Genomic DNA, 23,850 nt, shown 5'->3' with positions numbered 1-23,850 from the left:
TTTTTTTTATTTTTCAATTACATTAAAATTAGTTTGAGATGGGGGTAATAATTTTCAGTTCGGTTCGGTTTTTATAAAAAAAGTAACCAAACTAGTTTTTTTAAAAAAAACCAAAACCGAACTGAAACCGGTTCAAACCGATTGATTTCGGTTTGGCTCGGTTTTTTCCGGTTTGGCTTCGGTTCAGTTTTTTCAGTTTTAGGCTTAAAAAATTGAACCGGTCGGTTTTTTCAAAATTTTAATCGGTTTAATCGATTTTTTTTCACGATTCGATTTTTTCGGTTATTGTTTTTCTAGTTTTCTTGGTTTTTCAGTTTTTTTGTTCACCCCTGGTTTGAGATCTTATTGTATTTTATTATATGTAAGCATTGACTTTGTAATTTATAGTTATATTTTTTAATTGATGTAAAAAAAGGCTTTAGTAACACTTACACATCAATTCTTATGTATTGGAAAAAAAATTATTTGACCTACCACTAGACGAGTTGAATAAACGTATTAACACTTTGTTTTTTATATTTATTGATACAAATAATTTTTATAGATGTTTTGATTTATTATTATTTTTATAAAAAAAATAAATTTAAAAAATTAACATATCTCGTGACTTCATTATTGTTTTTTTTTTTAATCATTATAAAATGAGGACAGGCTACTTCATTGCATAACTCTAGGTCTAATTTGACCTTTCAATACACCGTAAAAGAAATTTAATTTTCAAAATATTTTCTTAAAACAATTCACAAAATAACATAGAAGCGAAAAAACAGGAAAAACAAATTAGGCGGTGAACAATCCGTGCCTATATATACACAAAGCAGAAAGAGCGTTCTAACTTCTAACCTCTCAGCACATTCACGCGCTCTCGCTCTGTCTCTTCTCTATCCCTAAAAATTCACGTCTAGCTGGGAAAAAAAACCTCAAATTTCTAGACAAGATGATTTCAACCGATCTTGAAGTTCTTGGACTGGAAGGAAAGACCCTAAAACTAACCATCAATCCTGTTGAAACAAGCGAAGCAGCAAACACCACCTGGGATTGCAAGACCCCAACTGGGGAGGGACACAAAATACCTATCCAGCACGAGTGCCCTCCAGCTCCAGGTCCAAAGTGGCTTCTGGATTCTCTCTCTGTGAAGAAGAAGGCGTTGAAGAAGACGTCTAGGTGCCAGCCAAAGGTAATAATGTTGCAACCTTTTAACGTATCTTATTCCAAGCGAATCACTCTGGCGCCTGGGATGCTGCCTGATGATGTTAGAGCTTCTGATGATGCCTTAGAGGATCACATTGTAGGAAATTTGAAGTGGTCAGTCGAAGAGATGAAAAGACTGCAACATCGTTCAGCAAGAGAAAAGAAACACGGTATAATTTCTCCCTCATTGAAGGTTGCTGGGAGAAGGTCATGAAACTCAATGGGTTTTAGATTATTACATCAAGACAGTACTTATGCGTTGTGATATGATCACCACCTTGGTTGGGTTTCTCACTGTTAATTAAAAATTAAATTATGTTTTATTTCGGATCCCTTTTTATAATTTTCTAGAGTAATTAATGTTTTGTCAGCATCTTAATTTATTCACCTTTTCTTTCATAACCATAGAAATTAAGAAGATGGCAATTGGCACTACCCTTTTAAGCGACGATAAGAAGGATGTAATCACCAGGTATAAGGAGCTAATTATCACGCGCAGAGCCCACTGGTCAAACCGACTTTTTTTTTTTTTACAGTGCAGGCTGTTTATATGATGGTTATTTATTTTACTTTTTAGATTCAAACCCGGATTATCAATTAGAAAAAAAATATATTAAAATTTTCTGAATATATCAAGCTATTTTTTTTTAAATACATTAAGCTGACATGGGAGTGTACATTTAAAGTCATTTAGAAGGAGATTGATTCCAATTAATGTATAAGTTGGTCTTAAAAAGAAAGAAAGAAATTGACTTTTCTTTTTCTTATTTAATATAATTATTCAACATAATTATTCTTTTATATTTTTACATGCCTTGAAATAAATTTTTAATTATTTAATTTTTCATACATCCATGTTTCATGCCCGTTTAAAAAAATAAAAATAAATATTATTTTGATATATTTCTAAATAATAAAAAATATTTTAAAATATAATTATTTCTAAATAAAAATTATTTTAAAAAATAATTCTTACTACACTCCTACAGGCCCTCCAATATAAAATTTACGTGGTATAATAATTATTTAAGATAATTTGACTTTAGAATCCAAAATCAATATTTTTCAAGCAAATACAAACATGATGTTATCCTTTTCGTTTACAATTGCAATAAAAAAAACTATATGTTATTATTGGTGTATTGATAATTTAAGTGCCATTTTAAAAAAAAACTTTTATGTTGTATATAAAATATTTTTAAAAGTAATCTATTCCTCGTGTATTGCATTTTGATGGTCAAGAATGGTCTTGTTATTATGTATCGGTATCATCTCATATTATTTTAGGTATGAGTTAATGACCCTGTATAAATTAATTTATACCAATAACAAGTTGCTCAAAATTCTTGTTATAATCACACGGACTATTAGTTATTATATAAATTATCTTACTATAATATCATAATTTAGTTTCCTTCTCAGTCCATAATTATATACATGAAAGAATAATTTTATTATTGTTTTTGGATTGGTTATTGTATCCTTATATTTTCAATGAACGTAAATCATATCATATAACTTCAGTAAATTAAATAATCTTAATTATATATAATCATAATGAGCGTCTTAAGAAGATTAATCACAACTAGATTTTTTATTTTTTATTTTTGATAGCATGAGAAAAAATCTGGTCATCAATTTTCAAAACAGTAAGATTATATATATGTTTTGTATTTTTAAGCAATTACCTTGTATTTTGAAAAGGTTATTTTCAAATCACGTGACATATATTTTTTTAGTTCTTTAAATAAAATACCTTAACAAATTTAATTTAAATTTATATAATAAAATAATTTATTAATACATGGACATACACATGAGCTGGCATATAGTATTCGGCTCTAAGAAATTTAAAACCGAAATTAAAAAGAAAAAAACTAGAAAAGGAAGTGTTTTTATAGGGTTGAAGTCTACTAAAAAAAAATTAAATTAATAATTTTTAAATAATTTTGATGTGAAAAATAAATTTTTAAAAATAAAAAAATATTATTTTAATATATATTCTTTTTAAAAAATCTATCCCAGTCCAATTATAATAAGCAATAAGTGGTAACAGTGACTCCAATAAATCCTGCCTAATTTCATACGCTCTTTTGCTTCTCTTTTCTATTCCCGACCCTAACCTTTTTTCCTAAACTCAATTCACCAGAAGAAAAAGAAAAGAAAAGAAAAGAAAAGAAAATTACAGAATCGAAGATCATATGATGATACCAAGCTTGGAAAGGGAAACCCTAAAGGTAAATACTAGTCCAGTTAACAAAGACGAAGAAACAGAGATGACAATGGATTGTAAAACCCCAACCGGGCTGAGACATAAAATACCAGAGACGACATGGGATTGCAAGACCCCGACTGGGGAGGAACACAAAATACCTATCCTGAACACTTGCCCTCCAGCTCCAGGTCCAAGGTGGCTTCTGGATTCTCTCTCGGAGAAAAAGAAGGCGTCGAAGATGAACTCTGATGCCGAGCCAAAGGTAATAATGTTACAACCTTTTAAGGCATCCAATTCCTAAGAGAAATAGCGGGTCTCCGATGCGCGCTGAGGGTTATGTTAGAACTTTGAATAGTCCAGTTAGAGAAATTAGAATATTGCAACATTCTTTTCAGAAAGATAGATACAGGGTATGATTTTTCTCGGGTTGCAAGTAGAAGGTCATGGAACTTATGCTGATTAAAAGGACAAGATTGATAGGTTTTGGAATTTCACAACGAGGTAGTAATTATGCTTTGAGACATAGTCAACAGCGTAATTAGAAAACTGGATTATAATCTTAATTTGGATCTTTTCATTTATTTTTTTAACGTAATGTTGTTGTTTTAATCAGCATCTTTATTGAATTATTTTTATAACCACAAGAAATTAAGAAGATTGGTAGAAGTTCTGGGCATACAAAACCTTGCCTGCTATGCTGTGTACATGCGTGTGTAAACGTAGAATCCAATTATCACTGGTATTTCTTTTGATTATTATAATCTTCTGGGAAAGTTTGTTTTAATTTCATGAAAAACTTTTGGGGAAGCTGTTACGTGGCATTTTCCATTTTCTTTCCGAGAATCACCACCATCTAGCCGTCTTCCCTTCGAGTCATGCCTAGTTTGGCTTGTATTAGATGTCTGGAAATTATTTGTTAATTTTCTCATCTTCTCGGAGGAGCACTGACAAGTGACAACCCAGTTTCTTAAATTGCTGGTTTGGCCCCTGACAAAATAACCGTTGATGTTTTATACTTTATGATACTTGCAAACATTAGAAGTTTGCTGAGGAGGCATGAAGATGCAGCTGGTAATCTTTTGCCTGTGGATTTTGTCTCCTTGCGGTTATATTTAATGATCAGGTTGATTCTTACTCCTTTTGATTTTGTGGTGATTATGGAGGATCATAAAATGACGTTAAATCGGAATTTCAGTGATTTTTTGTTAATATTTTCTGTAGAAAATGATTACTAAGTCCAACATCGTTTCATTTGTGCGTACTATGAAGTTCAATTGAATCGAGGCGTGCGGAGTATGACAAGTCGAGGTACTGTTTTATTTTCACGAGAATCAAGAGATCTAGTGTTATAAAGTTAGATTGCATTTGCCTTGTGTTTTAAAATTGTGTTTAATATAAAAAATATTAAATTAATATTTTTTAAAAATATTTTGATATATTAATGTAAAAAAATAAATCTGAAAAAATATTTTAATAAGTTTTCATGTAAAAAATACTTTTAAAAAATATTATACAATTATAAATAAATTACAAATGATTAGAAAGGCAAACTTGTTAACTTTAAGGTTTTATTTTAAATGGAGATTGATCAGTTTTAAATCCAATGATTTTTTATTTTTATGTTTATCTAAAATGATATTTTTTTATTTAAAAAAAACTAAAATAGCTTTGTTTTATTTTAAATTGTCCTGATAAACCCACAACCAAACCGAGTCTAATAACAGATTGAGTCTAATAATTATGAGCAAAAGTGTTGCAGCGAAGACCTATAGAATGCAGAAATCATCACCAGGTATGAATAACAAACAGGGGCAGACAAGATACAGGGTTGTTTGCAGATTACATCCATGCTATCAGATGACTAGCATGCTCGACTTCTTGTTTGTCGGGGGTTCTGCACAGTGATTTGAACCTCTTCTTGTGCGGGTGAATTTAAATTGTTGAAGAGCTGCTTCAGCTTTGCTCTTGAATTTAGAATACCTCTGCATTTCCAAGGAGCAGCGGCTAGAGTTTTTAGCCACTTGATTGTGTTTCATGAATCTGATTAGCTAGTTGTGTTTTTATTGGTGGAGCTTATTTCTAAAGCTTCAGTAATCCTGTGTAGCTCCACCTCCTTTGAGTTAATTTTTCCAGTGGGGCTTGGAAAAATACAGATGAATTTTCCAGCACCGTTGTGAATAACTCTCGTGAAGTCCGCAGCATAAGGCTTTCCGATAGATGATCCGCCCACGTTCTACTTCCGAGGCTGTTGGCACTTGGAAGCGACCAAACCAAACTCCATACAATCAGAACAAGGGAATCTTGTTTTCTTGCTTTGATATATTAATCTGGTTTCTCATGGAACCATCGAAACAAGGGAGCTTGAAACTTATTATGCAAGCTGGAAAGGTGCGATAATTCATGGAACAACTCCGTGCAACCAGTCCTTTCGGTGCTTCAACTTTTCAACGCTTGATCTCGCATGTAGAAGCAGCAGGAATCATTTCCACATCTCCCATCACACACGCACACAGTAGTGTTACACATGGCTGTAAAACTTGATCTGGGATGTAGTTTGCTCTAATCAATGGTTTAAATTTATTTTTTTAATAATTATGAGTTGAGTTTTTTTTAATCACTAAAAATTTATATAGTGATTAATTTTAAGGTTCATAAAATTAATCGAGATACATGCAAGTTGATTTGAACACTCATATTAATAAAAAAAAAACTTAATCATAGATAAAATTTTAGTCACAAATCAACCCTAATCTTTTTAAAAGAATTAAAATAATAATATATATATTTTTAAAAAAATCAATTGGAGTCGAATTTTAACCAGGTTAATTAATATTTTTTATTTTTTTTTTAATCTAGACCAGTCGAAACTTGGATTAACAAGGTTATAAATATTCAAATTAATTTTATTTTATATTTAAAACAAAAGAGAAATGTACTCATTTTCTGTAATTAAAAAAGAATATATGGCACCAGTAAAATAACAAATTATTATTCTATGGAGATAATTGGGATATTAATTTATCAAAACAACATTTTCGTTCGCTTTTTTTACCCCTCCCCTGCCTACCTTTTCTGAAGCATGAAAACAAACACAGCAACAAAAAGCAAGGGAAAAAAAAACAGCTTTGAATTCTGTTTGAAACAGTGGTAGTATTGTGTTTTAAAGTGTTTATTTTATTTAGAATTATATTAATATTATATATTTATTTTTTATTTTTTAAATTTATTTTTAATATCAATAAAAAAAAATAATTTAATAACCTCGCATCCTAATTCCCCAATCTACCCCTACCCACCATCACGATTGCCTCTGAGAACACCGCCAGGGGCAAAAGCGTAACTGTATTAAATACAAAAATAATTTCATTGTAGTTTTCGTTGATGAACAGTCTGTTTTCTTGTCTCTCCCTCTTTGTTTCTCATCAAAAGCTCGATCTACCGAACCAAAATCTTTGAAATTAAGACCCAAATCCTGTTTCTGGACATCGTCTCTGCGTTTCGTTCCTTCTCATTCAATCACTAACGAGGTAATCGTTTTACCATTTCTAATTCATGATCTGTAAACTGCACGCGCTTTGGTTTTCATTGAATTTTCTCAGATTTAATGGAGGAGTGTTACAGTGATCTTGTGATATTTTTGATCGATTGAGTATTTTTTTAATGGATTTATCTGTGATTAATTGCTGGATAGGAAGCCGGATTAGTTTTTCCTTTTTGTTTGGTTGATGAGAAAATTGAAGAAAACGAGAGATAAATTTGGATTAAATTCTGTACTTTTTTTGTTATTTAGGTTTATCTGAAATGAAATTTCCAGCTTAGAACTTACTCAAAACAAAAATCAGCTCACTTAAGATAAATCTTTTTGGCACACTTACTATTTTGCTCCTCATTTGATGATTATGAAGTTTTGGTTAGGTTTCTGAAAAATCGATACCATAATTATCAATTTTCTTGAAATTTTAACTTATGGTGATGATTAACGATGATATGGATAATGAGAAGCAGATGAAACAGAGCAGAGATGGAATCTGGAGTGATAGAAATTCAAAATCTTCATCAGTTGCCTCTGTTCCCCTCATTCTCGATATAGATGATTTTAAGGTAAGGAATAGACAGTGGAGTTTTTACGAGGAAAACTTGGTATCATACCTCATTTAGGATCTATTTTTTTTTACTTAATTAATGTTAAAATTTATATTCCAAATTCATTTTGTAGGGTGATTTTTCATTTGATGCGTTATTTGGCAACCTTGTAAATGATCTGCTCCCATCTTTCCAAGATGAAGAAGCAGATTCAGCTGAAGGTAATATAGGTGGGAGTGATATGTTAGCAAATGGGGATATAAGAGCCCCATCTGACGCAGCAAAATTGGCGCAAGGGTTGTCTTCTCCCTTATTTCCTGAAGTGGATGGTCTTTTGTCTTTGTTTAGGGATTCTTGTACGGAGTTGATAGACCTCCGAAAACAGGTAGATTGTTGGGAGTATGTGATGAAATTTCTGAGGTCGTAATTTTTTTTTCTGCTGACATTTTGTTTTTGGATTGAAGATTGACGGAAGGCTCTACAATCTCAAGAAGGAGGTTTCTGTCCAAGATTCTAAGCACCGTAAAACACTTGCTGAGGTGAGTTTTTGGGTGTCTGGGTGCATGTGTTTTGAATCATTGTAAAAACTATACTGGAGAAGAGGTATCAATAAATAAATAAAAAACTGATTTTTATTTTGAAGTAAACTGCAAAAGCTTATTTATTTTTTATCCTAGATTAGATCTCTATAGCAGACACGCGCGTACATGTGTGTGTAAGTTAATTCCATTTCCTTTAGTTCGGTGATATTATATAGTAATTACTTGCCATTTGATTTTTAGTGGTTAATGTTATATATGATTAGATTAAAAGTAAAGCAGAATAGAAGTTGGACAATCAAAAGAATGTATTCTTTTTGAAATAAAAAGAAATAGAAAGAAAAGTAAAGTTGAGAGTTTTATGCAATATGTAGAATCCAGAAATTTGAGAATGAAAGGTGTGTGGTTTCTTTCATTTTTGGCAAGAGGTTTTTAGGTCTCAAGGGGAATTTGGTTGGTTTGGCTCCTCTAAGATACAATCATTTTGTTTCTCTTTGTTCTGTTTCCGAGATCCATCTAACATAGTTACCATTTGCTATGTATTTTTATCTTTTCAGCTGGAACAGGGTGTAGATGGCTTGTTTGATAGTTTCGCTAGGCTTGACTCACGTATTTCAAGTGTTGGACAGACTGCTGCCAAAATAGGAGACCATTTGCAGGTAAAATTTTTCCCATGCTCGATTATAATTTGCTAAGTATTCAGTCTATAGTTATTTAACGCTTTTTATTATGATCTTATCAGAGTGCTGATGCTCAAAGGGAAACAGCTAGTCAAACAATAGAACTCATAAAGGTACTGTCTGTCAACTTATTTTTATGCTTTCCTTAGCTCAAAATGCATTAACACCTTGTTTACATAATTTTTGCAGTATTTGATGGAATTCAATGGCAGCCCAGGTGACCTAATGGAACTTTCACCTCTGTTTTCGGATGACAGCCGTGTTGCTGAGGCTGCTTCAATTGCACAGAAATTACGTAAGATGACATTATGTTCTTACAAAGCTTTGAAATTGCATAATTCTGCAACCTCAAGTTCTTGTTATGCTGCATGAGCCTTTTGGACTAACTAAATTGTTTTTCTATATCAGTCATGCATTCTTCTTCTTTTCGTTTTTTCTTTGAGACAGTAGCGAGTACCCTTGCAGCTTAGCTGTAGCTTTCCATCTCCTTTAATTAGTCTGTTTTACTTCAGTCCTAATCCTAACTCTATACATTGAATCATTTAAATCCACTGCCGCTCCCTCCCTCCCCTCCTTTTTCTTTGAGACAGTAGCGAGTACCCTTGCAGCTTAGCTGTAGCTTTCCATCTCCTTTAATTAGTCTGCTTTACTTCAGTCCTAATCCTAACTTTATACATTGAATCATTTAAATCCACTGCTGCTCCCTCCCCCTCTTTTCTGTGATAATATCTTCTTGTTTTAGTAAATACTTCTAAACTCATCCAATACTATTGTCACACCAGATTAAGTGATATCCTTTTCATCCGACTTGATTGCTAGAAGTTTTATTCATCTATATTGTCATTTGGATTTTCATTGAAATCTTCTCTTAAAGTATTCCCGGTATTTTGGTTGGATCTATTCTGATGAAATACAAATTTTTTAGTAGATTTGGAATGTTGTAGCTTTTCCATAAATTAAGGAAAATCAATTTGACCCATTCTTTTGGATAATAGTGAGGCATTAGAGTGCTGAATTCACAGTGAAATTTGTTTTAAACTATGTGATTTATTTAAATAAGCACAAGTAGAAAAAACAAACAAATAATTTGTGAATTGTGAAATTCTTCAATAACAAAGAATCCTTTTAAATATTTATGCAGTAGCTCTTGTTTGCTTTTCACAGCCATGTGAGTTTTTTGTTACTTTTGTGTTTTTTAGGGTCATTTGCTGAGGAAGATCTTGGAAGACAAGGCTTATCCGTACCATCTGTTATGGGAAATGCAACCGCAAGCAGAGGATTAGAAGTTGCAGTTGCTAATCTTCAGGATTACTGCAACGGTATGGGTTCAGCATATTGTTCTTTTTGATTATTGTTATTACTGCCACAGGAAGTTCATATACGGTGCATCAAACAATAGAATGATTTAGTGGGTAGTGAAAAATAGTAACAAAGTAGGTCCAAATAACAAACAGTATGGTTTAATAATTATTAATAGTTATACCATATATGCTCAAACATCATCAGCTTTGAAGAAAAGGACTAGCTTGTGGTATCATGAGAAAGAATTTACAAACCCATTTCCATATGGCCTAATCTCCTATTATTTGTGTTATTTTCCATCATAATGAAGAATCTTGGAGTGATTTCTTTCTGCATAGCCTTGCAGCTTGGGATATGTTTCAAAGATTGTTTGCAATTTAGTAGTGAGTCTTGGGTGATCCTGAGGACAGTAGAAGAAGCAGTGTTGGATTCTTCTGGGGGTTTTTATGGAGAAAATATTTAGTTCTTTATGGAGATATGCTGTATGTGCATTTTGATGGAGAGGAGTGAAGGTTTTTCTCTCATCACTTCACAGACAGTCGGTTGTTGTGGAATATAGGATAGTCTTCTGGGCTTTGAATTCTCACGTCAGCAGGATTCTTGAGGGGCACTTCCCAATAAATGGATTGGAGCGCTATGTTATTTTGATTTAGATGGTTGTCTACTTGCCTTTTCAAAAGATGTTTCTTTCTACAATTTTACCATGCAATTCCTTTCTTCTAATAATACTTTCTCCTTTTACCCTAAAAAAACTCATTTCCATATTGGCAAAGCAGGAAGAAAAGCTATGCAGATCATGATGCTTCGAAGAAAAATCATTACTGGCTTTTACGCATCTCCTTTTAATCCAAATTTTGAATGTTGGGTTTCAAAGGATATTTTGATAAAAGCAATTATCACCATGCATTCATTGTCTGGAGATTTCCTTGTTCAGAATTCTGAGAATTTTGTGATCCTGTTGTATTTTTTAGTCTGTTGATTACCAGTAGGCATTAAAGCCATGTGGTCATGGAAGGTTGTAGCCCATCCCTCATGCCCATTCCCCTCCCAAAATAAAATAAAATAAAATAAAAATAAACATAAGTGAATTGTAAAGTTGTTCATGATTGGTGGATTTGTTTCTTTTGTTTATCATAACGTTGCAGTGATGATTTTTTCCTCTTAATATTTTTCATGCAGAACTGGAGAATAGATTGTTGGCTCGGTTTGATGCAGCATCACAGAAAAGAGAATTATCGACCATGGCAGAATGTGCTAAAATTTTATCTCAGGTGAATTTTTTATAAAATGTGACCGGAAAGGATACTTTTGTTGCCAAACATCTTGACTGGGGATCACCTGAACATGTCTACATTATACTGGGTGTGGGGGAGTCCTATTGTTTACCATATGGGGTTGAACTGACTGATTCGACATAATCTTTCCTACTTTCCTCTTTGAACTGAAGTCTTCAAGTCCAAATTGCATCAGAATAAGTGATGATTGGAAAATAAGCAGAAAAGTCCCCCAGACTTGCAGGAATTGGTCCAGAATGCCAACAAATTTGCTATTCCTTTCTGCCCTTTTTGGTGAAAAAACGGGAGGGAGGTTGTTTAAGCCATAAATTTTAGTTATTTTTGTTTCCTTCTGATTCTTTTTCATCTTTGTTTGAAATAAGATGGATCTTCCATTTATAAGGGGATCTTGCAAATCTGTTGAAATGTTTTCTTTTCTGTTTTCTTTTTCCTGTTTAACTCTCGGGTTTCCTTTTGCATTACAGTTCAACAGGGGCACAAGTGCCATGCAACATTACGTGGCAACACGTCCAATGTTCATTGATGTGGAAGTCATGAATGCAGACACTAGATTGGTTCTTGGTGATCAGGGTTCTCATGCTAGTCCAAGCAATGTTGCTCGTGGACTTTCTTCCTTGTTCAAAGAAATCACAGGTTTGGAAAATAGCCATTTATCTCAAGCAAAGATCACATTCTTCCAAGGATTGTTAAAAATCTTCAATTCTCTCCTGCAGACACTGTCCGTAAAGAAGCTGCTACTATTATGGCAGTATTCCCTTCTCCTAATGATGTCATGTCAATTTTAGTTCAGGTATCTGGGCAGGATTTGTTTTTTACCATACCTCATGTTTTACGCCGTCTTATTCAAATTGCACAAGGCATATGATATTTTTTTGTTGTGAATTCATATTTTTGATGTTTTCCATACATGTGCAGAGAGTTTTAGAGCAGCGAGTTACAGCTCTTTTGGATAAATTGTTAGTGAAACCATCTCTTGTGAATTTACCTCCCATGGAAGAAGGTGGACTTTTATTGGTATGTAGAATTGCTTGGTCCAAACTGTTTTTAGCTTAGTTTCAGTCTGAAGCAACAATCAGATCTTAACTTTTTTTGTGTTTGACTTGAGGCTTCAGTATCTTAGAATGCTAGCAGTGGCATATGAGAAGACTCAGGAACTGGCTAGAGATCTACGAGCCATGGGATGTGGTGACTTAGATGTTGAGGGTAATTAATTAACTTTCTTGATTCTTGGTAATTTTGTGAATATTAGATGTGTAATCATCAGCAATATGGGTGTAGAACATCATCAATTGATGAAGAAAGATGAACTGGGCCTGTCTTTCTCAATATTTGAATATTGTGGAAAGCTAATGATGTCATGTTGCAAGGGGTAGTCTTTTCTCTATGTGATCCCAGGTAATACCAGGGCTGCAGGGTAGTGGGATCATTCCTACCACCCCATCCTCCACACTCCTGCTCAACCAAAATGAAAAAAGAAATAGAAAAACAGAGATAATCATGTTGGATGATTCCTGGTGACTTATTCCCAGTTGTTTGGGAGCTAAGTTGTTGATTCTGTCTCTGATTACTTCAAATATATGGATATTCTATAATAACTTCAACTGGCATTACCTTCTACAATCATAGTATTAGCTCTTCCAAGTAGTGTATGACAAATTCTGGAAATTTTAGTCTTTTTTGCCTTCTATTGTAGAATACGAGTTTGAATGGTTTAGAAATGAATTAAAATAAATTTTCAAGCTTCTATGAAAAGTTTGGGCATAGTTTAATGAACTTGTGGATTTCTTCAATTCAGAAAATTTCTCTTTTCTTGGTAGCAGAGATTGCCACTGAGATTTGATGTATTTAAATATGTTACTGCAAATCATAGTTGACAATGTGACTGATTTCCCGAATAAAAGTGTTAACATGACTTGATGAATGTGTATATCAACCAATACTTGTAACATTTGTCCAACATCTTGCAGAATTTTTCCTCTTTTATTTCCGTGTCTTAGTGACTTTCTTTGTTGATACAGGCCTCACAGAGTCTCTGTTCTCTTCCCACAAGGATGAATATCCTGAACATGAGCAGGCCTCTCTTAGACAGCTATATCAAGCAAAGGTTCATGTGATTTTTTTTAATATATATCAAATTTCCAGACCACATTTTTCTTTGGTGACAATAGACTGTACCATGATATGCAGATGGAAGAACTGCGTGCTGAGAGCCAGCATCTTTCTGAATCAACTGGGACTATTGGGCGCTCAAAAGGGGCTTCTGTAGCATCTTCCCACCAGCAGATATCTGTAACAGTTGTGACAGAATTTGTGCGGTGGAATGAGGAAGCAATATCAAGATGTGCTTTGTTTTCATCTCTGGTAATATTCAATTCTGCGATCAAATATACCTTGTCTAATACTGAGAGCTCTTGTATAGCTGTTCTATATATCATGGGATTTAATGTAAAATGCTTGAGTACTCTTTTTCAGTTATCTAAAGGGTAATTAAGCAGTAGCTATCTCTATTTTTGAATGATTAAATGTTCCTTTTTGGTCAAGTCATCTGGGAATCCTGTGCCCTTGTCCGAAATTCTTTTTCTTATAGATAACCTTTTTCTTTCTTTCCTCCAGTAAAGTAAGGTTAACAAGCATCCATGAAATTGTAGCTATATTGGAAGATGCATAGATTTACACGAGGCTACTTTGATTATTTGTCCTGGTACATGGATAAGATTGTCGAATTGTCCTTTGTTTTATCTTCTAATGGACATGTGATTAAAATGTATATTTGCAGATGACATTTGAAATAGTCTCTTTTGGATGCTTGGAATTGTCTTTACCACCTTCAGTTGTGGATTGTCTTGGCCTTCTTGTGGGTGTTAAGGCTTCCATCCACTTGTAGTTTGATATGGTTTATGTTATCCAGCCCCATGTCTAAGACAATGAATCAAATGGTATCAAATAACACATAATCAAAAGAATGGATGGTTAGAATTTAGAAGAATTATACATGTTTTACGCAGGATGTTGGGTTAGAAAAAATGAAATGAAATGAGGATTAGCCATTTTGGGTCTGATGGAACTTTTATTTCTATTCTTCTCTCTGAAAAAGAAAATATGAATGTGTTATTTTTCTTTATTTATAAAAGCTACAAATATTTCACTGGTATTTTATTGATTGATTCCAAACATGCTTTTCTGCAGCCTGCTACGCTTGCATCCAATGTGAAAGCAGTGTTCACTTGCATGCTAGATCAAGTAAGTTGCTTACTAAATCCAGTTCTTTGTTAATTTATGCCATGGTTATCTCAGATTTTAATTTTCAACAATAAAATGTAGGTAGGGCAATATATAACAGAAGGTCTTGAACGGGCTAGAGACGGCCTCACTGAAGCTGCAGCTCTAAGGGAACGGTTTGTGCTGGGAACGAGTGTTAGTAGAAGGGTTGCTGCTGCAGCTGCCTCTGCTGTAAGTACCTGATCATATACCTTTGCTTGCTCTATCATTACCCCTTCTTTATGAGATATACCTATCATGTAGTTTCATATAAAGGTGATGTACATGTACTCAGAATAGTGTGCTTAAGTGAGATTGATGTTGAGATGCAGGCAGAAGCTGCTGCTGCTGCTGGTGAGAGCAGTTTCAGATCTTTCATGGTTGCTGTACAACGTTGTGGAAGTAGTGTGGCTATAGTGCAGCAAGTATGTTGGATTGCATTGACACTACTAACTTTTTGTTAAATTGGCTAAAAGGAGAATCCTGTGATATATAGAGAACTTAAAATGGCTTCAACTTTCATCTTCAGTATTTTGCAAATTCCATATCTCGCCTCTTACTACCCGTGGATGGCGCACATGCTGCTTCATGCGAAGAAATGGCAACAGCCATGTCCAGTGCAGAGGCTGCAGCTTATAAGGGGCTTCAACAATGCATTGAAACTGTTATGGCTGAGGTTTGTTCTTGACCCCTAATCTTTTACTTTAGCAATGCATGGATTCTGATGGAAACTTGCAGGTCTTTAATTCTTTGCCATTTGTATTTGTTGCATTAATGCTTCATTCTATTTTCTCTAGTCATATTTTCATATCCAGAGGGAAATGCACTCATCTATTCATGAATATGCTTTCATCGTCCCATGTCTTGCTAATATGTTCCCTGCTTATTTTTTAAGTTCTCATTCGTATAATTTTCTTTGGGAAACTCCTACACAGGTAGAGCGATTGCTATCAGCTGAACAAAAGGCAACAGATTATCGGTCACCTGATGATGGAATGGCTCCTGATCATCGTCCAACAAATGCCTGCACAAGGTAAATTCAGCTCGATATACTTGGGACTTGCGTTTTGAACTAAAAGCATGTTTGTTGGGTTTCTGAGAAATAAGTGATACGAAGTCAATCCATTTTATTTTTTGGATTCTTAGAAATTTATTCATTTGTGTTTTCTTGTCACACTTGGTGAGTGGGGGTTTCTCTTTGACAACACAAAGTGCCTGCTATTTTAGTTCCCCAAGGTCCCAAGCCTCAAACCAAGTTCAGTCATACACCTACTAATAGCATGAATCTATAAGTGTTTGTTTTTGAGGTTAGCTTTTGTAGTTTTAAAAAAATAAGTTCAAAAAAAATGTGGTCAAGTGTTGTTAGTTGGATTTAGATACGTGTTTGGTAAAAATTATGGTTGAGGTTTATGTGTAGCAAAAAACATATATAAAATGTTTGGTAGTTGTGTTTGGAAGTGTGGTTACGGTTGCTTTTCAAAGTGTTTTTTACTTGGAAATGCATTAAAATATTTTTTTTAATTTTTTAAAAATTATTTTTGATATCAACGCATCAAAATGATCTGAAAACACAAAAAAAAAATATTAATTTGAAGTAAAAAAATAGAACTTTAAATTTTTTCAAAAGCGCTTTTGAAACACAAAAATAAAAGGGTTTTACGAAACTCAGTTTAAAAAGCATGAAAAAACTTCTTCACAATAATTGCGTTTCAAACTCAATTTTTTAGTGGGCCCTGCAGTACAAAACGTAGTTTGGTTTGTTACAACACACTTTACTGTGTTTGTTGCACCGCTAACGCAAAAGCAGTTGCAAAACAAACATAGCCATGACAGTCGAATCAATTCATTTCTTTTCTGTCATGTTTCTGCTTCAAATAGCATATCTCTAATCAAAAGAATACATTATTTCAGTCATTATTAATAGTAGCTGCTTTATTTATCTTGACCAGGGTTGTGGCATATCTTGCACGTGTGCTCGAGGCTGCATTCACTGCATTGGAAGGTCTTAACAAGCAAGCATTCCTGACTGAATTGGTTAGTCTTTCTCTGGGATTCTTTTGACTCTTCTGTTTGCAATTGTTTGTCCAGTTTGCCCTTCACTTATCAGTCATGACTGCTCATGCATCTGCAAATAAAGGAGTTTTATGTGCACTGTTGAAGAAAGAATGGCATGTGTGCTTTCAGGTTGTCTTTTTATTATTTCAGACACGAGTGTCTTGGTGCATTGGAGGGGATATTGCTTTAACAAGACTGTTTTGAGCATTCCATTTACTATTATTGCTTCAATGATTTTGTTCTTTTCCTTTTCTGGCACAAGTAACAATCATTGCCTCTGAGCTTTAAGTGAAAATAGGTGTGCATTTATATCAAAATAAACCTTATATATGATGTAGGAGTTTCATTGTAACTAAAAACACAGTTTACAGTGGATTGCTAAAGTGAAATTACCATTTTACCCTTGGGTGGGAAAAATGAGAGGCTTTGTTATAAGGGTAGTTTAGTGTTTTCCAAAGGTCCAGTGGACATTAGAAGAGTTTGGGGGTAGTTAGTCTTTTTCAATTTTTTGCACAGTAAAAATATGTTTTTACCCCTAAATTCTACAAAATTTAGAACTATTGACCAAAGGTTATTTAGTCTTTTCAAAAACTTTAAAAATGTCAAAATACTTATTTACCCCTTGGGTAAAAAAAAATAGAGTTGTTGACCAAGAGGTTTTTTGATTTTTCACTTATTAGAGTACAATAAAAATGTTTTTACCCCCATAAAAGACAAAAATCAAGGCATGAGTCTGGGGGCATTGATGTCTTTTCACAATGGTTTTTTTGTAATTCTCAGGTTCATGGAGGGAATTTTGGTATTTTTTATTTGGGAAAATATTTTTTTATTTGAAAAGGCTGTTGGCGCATGATGAAGACGCACCAACGCATGGGTGGCGTACCCACTCTTTGGGTGGGATGTGCGACGTCATATGTTGTCAAACATATTCTTTTGCCGTGTCCTTAGAAGCTCTACCGTGTCCTCTTCCTTATGAGGCAGTGCGTGGAAGCAAATAGTGAGTGGTTTTTCGCTGGCAGTTGTTGTTCTTTTCTCCTTTTTTCTCTCTTCCAGAGAAAGTGCACGCTTGTTCTCTTTTCTTTAGATTTTTCAATTTCAGCCCATGTTTTTGATTGCTTATTTTCTTCCTTGGTCCTTTTTATAAAAGTTTTTTATGTTTTCAATTTAGCTCTCATTCTTTTGATTTTTTTTTCTCTTGTTAAAGTTTTTTTCTTTTCAATTTAACTCTCCCATTTAAATTTTTTTGATGCCTTATAATTTATTTTTTATTTTGATTTTAACCCTTATTCTTTTAATCATAATTTTTTGTGTGATTGATTTTTTTCAAGTTTTATCCTTCTCCATTTGATTTGTTGGGGAATGAGCTTCATAGTTTCTTCATTGTTGTGTTTTTGATCTAATGACATGGGTAACGAGTTTGGAAAGTTCATGCAGTCCGGGATCCTTTTTTCTCATTTTCTTTTATGATTTTATCATTCTAGTTTGAAAAATTTGCGAGTTTGAAAAATCTATAACCTATGGCGAAGTGTGGTAGCTAGTTCAAACTATCAGGTGAACTCTTTCAGCTCTTTGAGGACACTGCTTTGGCAAGGCTATAGCTGATGATGAACTTTTTTTAAACAAATCATAATTCCATCAAACTGATGAGCATTCCCAAGATTATAACCAGTGCCATTTCTAACACATGACTCAACTGAAAAGCTTATCTCTTACACCATCATTCTTGGCATTTGGATCAAATTCAACCTCTTCCCTCCCATACTAGAAGCATTCCTGAAATATACTGTAACAAGGGAGATCATTATGATTTCCAGAAATATGATCTGAGACCTGTAATTTCACTTAATGCAGTGGTAAACTGACATTGTCTGTGCTCTTGCTTGGGGAAGGGAGGTAGCGTGGGATAGTGATTTACATGCAGATGCTTTTTTTCTCTTTTCAGTTTATACATAACTGAAGGGAACATTTTAGTATTTTGAAGAAAGAGTGCTTACGGAGAAACTTAACACTTAACATGGACACATTTATTATATCAGGGAATTCGCTTGCACAAGGGGCTGCTTAATCATTGGCAGAAGTTCACTTTTAATCCCAGGTAATTTGCCTTGCCCAGATGCTTCATGCATGAAATTACCTGACATTTATACTCAGTAGTTTGGTGAAACTTTGGTTGGCATTTATAGTTATGGTTGGTGTTATTTGTAAAGAGAAGCATGTTTCAGTTGGTGACTGCATTTGACAGGTTGGAATTATTTGCAGTCCATTAAGAGTATGTGAGTTTCTTATCTAATAAAGAAATGTTGAGATCTTTGAAGAAAGCATTTTAACCTTTCATGACATATGATAACATCCGGAAAAGGGGAAACGCTGGATCTGGAATTTATGTTGTCTTTCCTTGGTTTTGGAGCTTTCTCATGAGCATAGAAGTTGCTCATAATTCATGATTGGGTTTCCCCTGAATTTGAGGATTATGTTTTGGTGGTTGAGAGTTTGCAGTGACCCATGTTCTAGTGGGATTCTGGAAGTTGGGAGTGATTCTTCTAGATATATGTGCTTTTCTTTGTTTGAATTTGCCAGTTTAATTACTTCAATAAATTCAGTTTTGTTGATTCTCTTCCAAAGTTGATTAACCTATCTATTGCGTCAACTGTGCACTAATCTTGTGATTTCTGTTTGGATTTATCTCTTAGTTTCTGAGTTTGAATATTTGTTGTGTATGGCACCAACAAGTTATTTTGCATAATTGTTCTATTTTTGGTTCTCCTCTGCAGTGGAGGATTGCGGTTGAAACGTGATATAACTGAGTATGGAGAATTTGTGCGTAGTTTTAATGCTCCTTCTGTTGATGAGAAGTTTGAGTTGTTGGGCATGTAAGTTGCAAGACATTGACAAGATTTCAGTACTGATATAGAATTCCTTATCTAATTTTACTGCGGGAAATTTTTGTCTCCAGAATGGCCAATGTCTTCATTGTTGCTCCTGAAAGCCTTTCCACTTTGTTTGAGGGTACCCCCAGTATACGCAAAGATGCACAAAGGTATCGTGTATATTTTTATAGAATTGACTTGAATTGCTTTACAGTTAGTACTGATAGTCTGATACAGTGGATACAATATTTAAGACAACTAAAAGTAGGTTTTAATTTTAAACTAGTTGACTTGGCTACAAAAATCTTTTCCTTTCTGTTCTTCATAAAGCAAAGAATTAGTCTCCTACACATGCACTCTTTAGGACTGCATGGAACATCAAGTGTTTGTTTTTTTAAAGAATTATGAATCCATATCCCACACAATGGATGTGGTTTAGAGATACCTCAAAATCTTTCTAGCTACAGTCAAAACTCTAGGGTTAAAGTTCTGTCTTATCATTTAAGGATTTTCTTTATTGTGGATCCGCCCCCTCTTTCTGGTTTTTTATTTTTTATTTATTTCTCTGATGACTGAACTTTGATTGCCTGTCAATTCAGGTTTATTCAGCTTAGAGAGGACTACAAGAGTGCTAAACTTGCATCAAGACTTAGTTCCTTGTGGACAAGCTCTAGTTGATAAAGCATCTGATGTATATATTATTTTCCATATTTCTTGGATGTCTTGCATGAAATGGTGGATACTTCGCACGGAGCACTTTCTCTGGTGGGCAACAGTCACCTCTAACTGGATCGCTTGTGGCTCTGAGACCAAGTTGTTGAGCAGTTTGGAAATAAACTTTATTCCCCCGTCTATTCAGCTCAGCTTGGTCAGGAATCCGGTACAGTAGAGTTTTCTTTGAATTTTTTTCTTTTCCATTTTGCTTGTATATTTTATTGACACATAGTTGGCAAGATGCGGGTCGATTTTTATTTTCAACTGTCATTTTACATATTAGATTCACAGTTTTGCTTTGATGATTCAGAGAAGGATTATGCTGTCTGTTGTGTCCTTGTAAATGATTCTCTTAGGGATGAAAATGGCACTTTAGGGGTGATTTTTTTTTTTTAATCTCCAAGTCGTTATACTCGTAATCTTGTTTTACAATGCATGTCTGTTTTCCAAGTTCCAAGTCAGTTTCGAGTTGATTTCTTTTTGTGTTTAAAGTTGAGATTTCTGAATATGAGGTTTCAAGAGGAAATACAGAGTGATGTCAAAAAAAAAAAAATGATAAAGGGAAAGAAGGAATATGTTTTCATGTTACAACGTTCAAGGACTGAAGGATTGACATCGCGTCGTGTAATCGTTGGGTAGGGAGAAAACAAGGAAACAAACAAACACCCAAAAGTATTTTATTCCTTCTCGTTAAGCCGGCAAACCGGAGGTGTTTAATTATTAACTAGGACTGAAGGACGGCCATCACGTCGCGTAATTCGGCCTCGGCTGATTTTTGTAATGGTAGAATCTAAGGTTTCTATCTCGTAAAATTCTCGGAGTATAGAGTGCTCGTTCGTTCCATTTCGAAGTTCCAAGTGGCTTCCATACAAGAAGACTGCCATAAACATTCACTGCAATTGCCAATTTTCAGCCTTTGTCTTGTGCATATGGAATGTCTTAACACAAGAAAGGCCACGATAGCCTATAATGATGGAGGCGACACAAATGAAGGCCTCTAATTGTTTGCAAGCACAGCCTCTACCTTCAGTGCCTCGTTCATGAATGGCACACAAACGGGAGAAAAAAAGTGGAGGTAGCGATTGTGACACCTGGCACTGCCTCTATGTGTGGTGATGAGGTGCGTCCATTTTTTCTAGTGTGATGCATACCTCCCACTATAAAGTGCTCCCCCTGTCAGTTTATCTCATGACAACGGATAGAAAGAGAGAGGACATTGATTGATGAAGTACGTTTGGTGGGTGGTTAAGTTGCTTATGGATGGTTATCTTCTTTGATAGCAAAGGCATCTATCTATGTGAAACATTTCCTTTGTGCCCATCTCATGACAAATTGACATTTCCCTTCCCTCTCTTAAAAAAGAAAATCAAAGATGTGCTAAGACCCCACAAATCACTGCTGTAGCACCGTGGGCAATCGATTGTGTGCCATCAAAAACTCCTTTCAAGTCTCTATCTAATCTCCAGGTAACCAAACAAGTATTCTTGAGATCTAAAGTCTTGTTCAATCCGAATGCCTAACTAGATATACGTAGACTTTGAAGAGGCATTTCCGAGTATAAATGTTTGACCAAGCAAACGGGGACTCTACCAAAGCCCAAAAACATGCTCTACCTATATAGGATGGGATAACGAATGATGAAGAAATATGAAGCCAGCAAAACCCATCCTCCACCAAAGTCTCATACCAAGTGCTTCCCAACTATGTCAATATCACATAATAAATTGGAAAAGTGTAAAGAGGAAAAAAGGAGTGCCTATGCCGGTTTTTGTCATGGGTAGTGGTGGTGGACCAATTCTGAAAATGCTCTCTCTCTCTCTCTCTCTCTCTCTCTTCAATAGTACCATCATCACCACTTGAGTAACTCATACTTCTTCTTCTTCTTCTTTTTGACTAGTTTTTTTTTCTCCATTATAAGTTGAAGATTTTAAGGATCCATCACTTGATGGATTTGGCCTTGCTGGTTCACGCCCATCTGGAAACTGAACAGGAGATTTGGGTTACTGAATTGGGAATGAAGGAGCTCACGCCATATAAACCAGGAAGGCGCCGATCGAGGACGCGATTATATTTTGTTGTGAAGATATCTTTGTTTGGTAAGTCTAGTCTTTATGGGTTCTTTTACCATGCACGTACCTGTGCACACAAAGATTTATATACAATTAAAGAAATTATATTGAACCTGAAAAATTAATAAATAGATTTATATACCTGTGTATATATAGTTGCTTGACATCAATGTTTGAGGGATCTGCATGGACTTCATTTACTTGCATATGGACGTGCTCACAAAAAAAAAAAAAAGAGTTGTGTAATAGAAAAAGCTACTCTCTCTATGTTGGGCTGTACAAAACATGTGAACTGATCTCTGGATAAATCGAGATTTAAAATTGTCGATTAAAATTAAGTTCTCATTTTAATAACGAAAAGGTTGATTAGCACTGACCCCTTTTCTTAATGAGAACTTCTCTCTCTAATTCACGTGTCGTCTTCTCTGATTCTTTAGGAACTAAAAAACAACCAAATCGAAAAGGATGGGGAAAAAAAACTTTGTACGCAAACGAAAATAATCTTACAATGAAATGTAGTTCGGAACATTAAAAACATGTTCCTCGAATATTTAAAAAAAAAAAAATTCAATTTCTTTTAAAACACGCATTGAAAACACAAACATATTCATGAGCATTTTAAAACATGTTCCACTAGTATCAAGGATTCAAATCATATTCGTTCCAGAGGAGGGCTAGCTTGCTCCTTGCCACTAGACCCAACCCTAGGTGGTAACGCTTCCTTTTTTATTGACCTTTAAATTGACTTATTGAAAATCTGACTAATCTCGAGCAAATATCAAGCCCACTCGATGAGAAAGATATGGTTTGGTCAAAACAAATGAATTATTATTATTATTATTATTATTATTATTATTATTATTATTGCCCATGAAGTCATATGGACCCCACACGTTTGCAATTCAATGCCCTCGTGCCACCCACGTCTTTAGGATACAAAATGTTTCGTCTCTCAAATGTACGTCATTAGCCCCTCTCGTCGCATCATCTGCCGTCACAAAAAATAAATTATATGCAAAGACTAATCCATGTGAGCGAGATTTTAACATTTTCCTTTTGCATTTTAGTGGCCACAAGAGTGTTTTTTTTCTGATTTTACAAATACAAAATAATAAATAAATATATGAACCATTAAATTGATAGAATCCATCTTGGTGATTAAATTGATAGAATCCATCTTGGTAACTTCCACATTTAACTTTTTTTAAAAAAAAAATTTAAATTTAAACAGAGACGAATCCAAATTATCTTTTCTAATTGGGTTTTTATTGTTTTATTGTCTTCTTTAAAATTTTAAACGATTATCAATATTCTCTTTTAGGTTATTCAAAGAAAAAAATAAAAGTTATCTTGTTCTTGAATTTTTAAAATCTGATCAAATAGAAAAATATTTTAAAATAATTTAATGAGATTAGATCTTCTACTATGGTTAAAAAAAAATTCATGTACATTATTTATATTTAAAAATAAAAATGCTTGGTGTTAAAAGAAAACCGACTTCTAAGCTTTTATATCTCTATGATGGTATAATCATCAGCTAATAATGTAACACTATATTTAATAAAACTGATTAATATTGACA

At 34.1% G+C, this 23,850-nt stretch overlaps 1 protein-coding gene and 1 long non-coding RNA gene across 3 annotated transcripts; both read left to right on the top strand.

The window, feature by feature from the left end:
- Positions 1–3,270: 3,270 nt before the first annotated feature.
- On the top strand, positions 3,271–5,622 carry LOC133682265 (uncharacterized). The gene is made up of 2 exons (XR_009836648.1): positions 3,271–4,529; positions 4,628–5,622. It is a non-coding gene; the product is annotated as an uncharacterized LOC133682265 (long non-coding RNA).
- Positions 5,623–6,775: 1,153 nt separating this feature from the next.
- Positions 6,776–20,595, top strand: LOC133682631 (exocyst complex component SEC10b-like). Of its 2 annotated transcripts, none has more exons than XM_062106055.1 (25): positions 6,776–6,933; positions 7,412–7,507; positions 7,623–7,874; positions 7,954–8,028; positions 8,586–8,687; positions 8,771–8,821; positions 8,898–9,003; positions 9,908–10,027; positions 11,190–11,281; positions 11,770–11,938; positions 12,019–12,095; positions 12,221–12,319; positions 12,418–12,508; positions 13,324–13,409; positions 13,493–13,666; positions 14,492–14,545; positions 14,627–14,755; positions 14,896–14,988; positions 15,093–15,239; positions 15,499–15,596; positions 16,513–16,597; positions 18,655–18,713; positions 19,390–19,488; positions 19,572–19,655; positions 20,085–20,595. In XM_062106055.1, exons 2-25 carry the CDS (start codon positions 7,412–7,414, stop codon positions 20,161–20,163), a joined length of 2,517 nt encoding a protein of 838 aa, XP_061962039.1. In that variant the 5' UTR covers positions 6,776–6,933; the 3' UTR covers positions 20,164–20,595. The 2 variants fall into 2 exon arrangements, with proteins under 2 accessions (XP_061962039.1, XP_061962040.1); XM_062106056.1 differs by having other exon boundaries at positions 6,781–6,933; positions 7,409–7,507.
- The last annotated feature ends 3,255 nt before the right edge of the window (positions 20,596–23,850 follow it).

This window comes from Populus nigra, chromosome 2 (assembly GCF_951802175.1).
Source record: "Populus nigra chromosome 2, ddPopNigr1.1, whole genome shotgun sequence".
Lineage (NCBI taxonomy): Eukaryota > Viridiplantae > Streptophyta > Magnoliopsida > Malpighiales > Salicaceae > Populus > Populus nigra.
The sequence above is the reverse complement of the archived record's forward strand: the minus strand, read 5'-3'. Positions and strand labels throughout refer to the sequence as shown.

Excerpts from the sequence above, each read along its gene's own strand:
- LOC133682631 (XM_062106055.1), top strand. The coding sequence starts at position 7,412 with ATGAAACAGAGCAGAGATGGAATCTGGAGTGATAGAAATTCAAAATCT. Across the intron at positions 7,875-7,953 it reads TGATAGACCTCCGAAAACAG|ATTGACGGAAGGCTCTACAA; the intron begins GTAGATTGTTGG and ends TTTGGATTGAAG. Across the intron at positions 16,598-18,654 it reads AAGCATTCCTGACTGAATTG|GGAATTCGCTTGCACAAGGG; the intron begins GTTAGTCTTTCT and ends TTATTATATCAG.